General features: G+C 37.2%; 1 gene segment (V, D, J or C); it reads left to right on the top strand.

Moving 5' to 3' along the window:
* Window positions 1-4014: 4014 nt before the first annotated feature.
* On the top strand, window positions 4015-4461 carry LOC135932929 (immunoglobulin heavy variable 3-30-3-like). The segment is given in 2 exon segments: window positions 4015-4060; window positions 4148-4461. Coding segments are annotated over 2 exon segments (360 nt in total).

Genomic DNA, 4461 nt, shown 5'->3' with positions numbered 1-4461 from the left:
TGCTGAATATAAATAACAATTTAAAGTAGGTGCTTAATATTTACAGGGTCTGTTAAACGAGATATACACAGTCAATTAAAATGGGCAGATCAAGGATTTAGTGCCTGATTTCTAGTATATAACTTGTAAAAATCAAGCACAGTTGGACAAGCAACAAGTGATATTATGACATGTTTTAACACGACAAACGACCGGCATGCTTTTATTTATTTATTAAGAGGAGAGGAAACCATTTGCCTGTTTTTTATGATTAGGATCTCATGCATTATCTAAACTGCTTGACTTTGCAATGCACACAAGGTGTGTCTGTCTTTTTTCTCTGGATGATCTAATGTCCTTGATTTTTCTATGCTTTTTAATATTATAATTGCATGTCATACAAACAAAAGGAACTAGCTCTTTAAAAAATTTGGGACATTCCAAAGAGGCTATTTGATAAATTTATAATAAAACCACTGCACTGTCTTTTTTTAGAAGCTGTATCACTGAAAGACTAATGACCCTGTGTTGTACAAACCGCAAAAAAAAGATTTTCCATGACTTCTATTAAAAAACAACAAAATAAATAATATAATAAATAAATAAACAAAAGAAAAGGTTTATCATGGCATGTATTAATGTTGAGTTTAATGATAGCTCTAAATATTCTAACCATCAGTGTCACAGTGACATCTGCAGTGTTTTGTGTGCAGCTCTGTGGCTTCCTGTAACACTGTGGCGTTCGAGCACAATAATAAATGGCAGAATCTTCAGTTGTCAAGCTGCTCATGTGCAGATACACTTGATCCACATTGTCGTCTCTGGAAATGGTGAAGCGATTCTGGGCAGATGTGGAATAATATTTGTCACTTCCACTTGGAGCAGAAATTAAAGCAACCCACTCCAACCCTTTTCCTTCAGCCTGTCTGATCCAGCTGACAGCAGCATTATCATCTGATATCCCTGCATATGTGCAGGTCAGTTTGTGAGAATCTCCAGGGCGTTTTACCACTGGTTCAGACTCAGTGAGCGTCTGACTGCAAACAGCTGGAAGAAAATAAGTGTAATGAGAAACAAGCCACACATGAACCGAAGTATAAATACAGAAGAATGCAGATCTGTGTTATTCAACAGGAATCACTGCCAGCAAAATAAATGTTATAATAATACTTGTAGTTAAAGTCATATTGAAAGCTTTTGTCTGTGTAGTCTGGGTGTCATCACTTTGGTGAGAAATTAATAAAGGCACGGAGATCAATATTTGCATAGACTCCTCCTCATAGTGTCTTTTATTTGTTTTATTAACAAATAAAAGAGTCAAGACTGAAGAACTTTATTGTCATTATGCGAGTGAAATAACTAAATTACAATTACAAAAAACTTGTAATAAAAAGCAGTTTATCAGCTGAACTGATTTTTTATTAAATCTGTTGTTGTTGATAATAAACAAAATAATAATTAAAGGAATCTTTTCTATAAAATTTCATTAACTGAGGAGGTAGAATTTGGACAAAATGAATGGAGAAGGACAACCAATTATTAGAAGTCTGATACAGCTTATAAATATAAACAGAACTGGAAGCAGTCAATATTGAATACTATCCAACATAATTTATAAGCGGCTTGCATCATGTCATCATTGTATCATGTAAAGGTTTCCATATTTAAATTGTAATAATGAATAAATAAATCAACAGATATATTTATTTTACAATAAACTTTTAGTTGTATATATAAATTCAATATTGGTGTATCTAAGTTTCAGGTTGTAAGAGAAACATGGTGGTGCACAGCATTACTGAAAGTAGTCCTGGTTTCGAATACACTGGCCAGCTGGGCCCTTTCTGTGTTGTACTCCAGCTTCCTCCCGCAGCCTAAAAACATGCATGGGTTGCATTCATTTGTAATTCTAAATTGGCCAATGGTGTGAATTATAGTCTGTCTTTCTGTGTTATTCCTGTGATTGTATACTGTACACCCAGTCAGAGTATAGTATCCCTGCACTTGCATTTTAAAACTGTTATGTACTATTTATCAATTTACATAACTTTTTTGTTTGTTTGTTTAAAATATAACAATATATTATATTACGAAGGACTAACAATAGGCAAAACATAACTTATTTTTCAATTCAATTCAGGGGTTGTTAGTGATTAAAGTTGGGATTTTTAATGGTTAATTTTACTATCTAGGAGCTTAAATGTAATAAAACAACAATTTTAAGACAATTTTTGTCTTTCATTATTTATCTTCAGACATGGTTCAGTGCTTACCACACATACAACTGTTTCAGTCTGTTTGTCACTGTGCTTGTCTTGCACAGAAATAAACTGCAGTCTTCTTGTTTGAGGGTCTTCATCACTAAATTCAAACAATTTTGAGTCCTTGCAAAGTTCAAGGACTCACTCTGGCTTGGTTGCACTCGATTTGTTAAAACTGGAGAAAGGATTGGAATGGATTGGCCAAACTGATAATGAGACTGGCACAGTATTTGCCCAAAGTCTTCAAGGCCAGGTTTCCATCACCAAAGACACTTCCTAAAATCTTGTGGAGAGTAGTGAAGAGTCTTAAGCAAGACTTTGTGGTTTATCACTGTGCATGGGAGTCAAAGTGGCACAAGAGACTGAAAAGCCTTTAATTTTACTTCCACCTAATTAAAACAGTAGATAACCAGGGACATGGCTATTTACTGGTGGTTTTATGTCACCTCACAGCAAGAAGCCATGGGTTCAAATTTACTGGTCAGCTGGGGCATCTCTGCATGGACTGTGTCTGGTGTTCAAACACATGTGTCATGGTCCCTGTGTCTCCACGGCCGGCTTGAACAGGCTAGAGGTATTTGTTGTTGCTTTTCTCCCTCAGTCTCTCTCTCTTCTGTCTCGCTCGCCTGGGCGGAGCTCACTGTGGGCTCCACTCTTGGCTTATTATTGGCTATATTATTGGCTTATTATTCCTGCCTCTCCCGGGAACCATGTAAGACAGTGGCTCACTATTTATCAATCAATATTTGAAAATTATTACTCCGTTGATAAATACTTCAAATAGAAAATGTATTTCATAAAAAAGCTCCTGGATAAGATAAAGGATTAACTATTGGATTAGCTATCTCATTTCTGAAATCCCAAAGTAATGCAAGTTATCCACGCTGTCTGATGTAAGGCGTTCTCTGATTGGTTAGACAGACACATGATGGCTGCCTGGCTTTTTTTGCACTACTAAGAGATGTGTGTGCTTAAACAAAGGCCATTCAGCCTCTGTATTTACACTCTGTCACTGGTATATGGAGAATGAAGGGACTCTGTGATTAAATTGAGATCTGAACATCCAAGTGTGGGCCTGTGGCGTGACCACCAGTTGAAGGCTTTATGCTCATGTCTAGTTTTCAAATCAGCTCAATAAAGCTGCCTTTCTGCATTACTACTCACCAAGCCCTAACAACATACCCATCACACTGTTAACTTACAGAAAGCTAACATTTCTGGTGGTTGCTGCCATTGTTTCAAGATGTGTTAAATCTCAAACCTTAACAGAGTCTGAAGCAGCTGTTAAAAGATCTGGAGAGTCCCACAGACTCACCTGTGCAACATCTGGATCAGACAGACTAAAGGATTCAAGCAGATTGCTTATGAAGGCAAAGACCTCAACAGTCCCACAGGCTCATCCATACAACATCTGGATTTAATATAATGTAACTTTTACTCCCAGTTAGTCCAGAACAGATTCACTATCACCAGAGATGATTCCACCAGTAAAGTTTATCTGCAGATGAACACAGCAGTTTTAACTGTGCCAGAACCACTGAGTTTTCAATGGGACATGAATTCATGAAAAAGCAACAAAAAAAAAAACCCACAACATAATATTCAAATATTGAATTCATCTATGTCTCTGTTCTAACACTATTCATGCCTACCAATTGAGGGCCAAGTTAACTCCTCCTCAGTTTGAGTTAATGCAAAACAGCAATGTCTTTCATGTCTACTTATCTGTCAGCAGAGAGGATGACAGAGAGCAGTGCACTAACAGTTTGACAGTATGGACTTCAGGGCAGGACTGCTGCTTTTAACGCTGTTTGTGGCAGGTGAAGATTTTCTCTTATAAATAAAAATTGTTTTTTTTGTTTTACTATCTTATTGCAAATGACTTTTTTTCTTCTTTGATCTGCTAGGTGTTGATAGTCAGACTATAACACAGTCTGAACCCGTGGCTAAAAGACCTGGAGAATCCCACAGACTGACCTGTACAGGCTCCAACATTGAATTCAGCAGCTACTGGATGGCCTGGATCAGACAGGCTCCTGGAAAAGGACTGGAGTGGGTTGCCGTTATCAGATATGACAGTGCTTACATCTATTATTCTCAGTCAGTTCAGGGCAGGTTCACCATCTCCACAGACAACAGCAAAGAACAGCTGTATCTGCAGATGAACAGCCTAAAGACTGAAGATTCTGCTGTTTATTATTGTGTTCGAGAGCCACAGTGA

The sequence above is a fragment of the Pelmatolapia mariae genome, linkage group LG4 (genome assembly GCF_036321145.2).
Source record: "Pelmatolapia mariae isolate MD_Pm_ZW linkage group LG4, Pm_UMD_F_2, whole genome shotgun sequence".
Taxonomy (NCBI): domain Eukaryota; kingdom Metazoa; phylum Chordata; class Actinopteri; order Cichliformes; family Cichlidae; genus Pelmatolapia; species Pelmatolapia mariae.
This window is presented reverse-complemented; position numbering and strand designations above follow the sequence as displayed.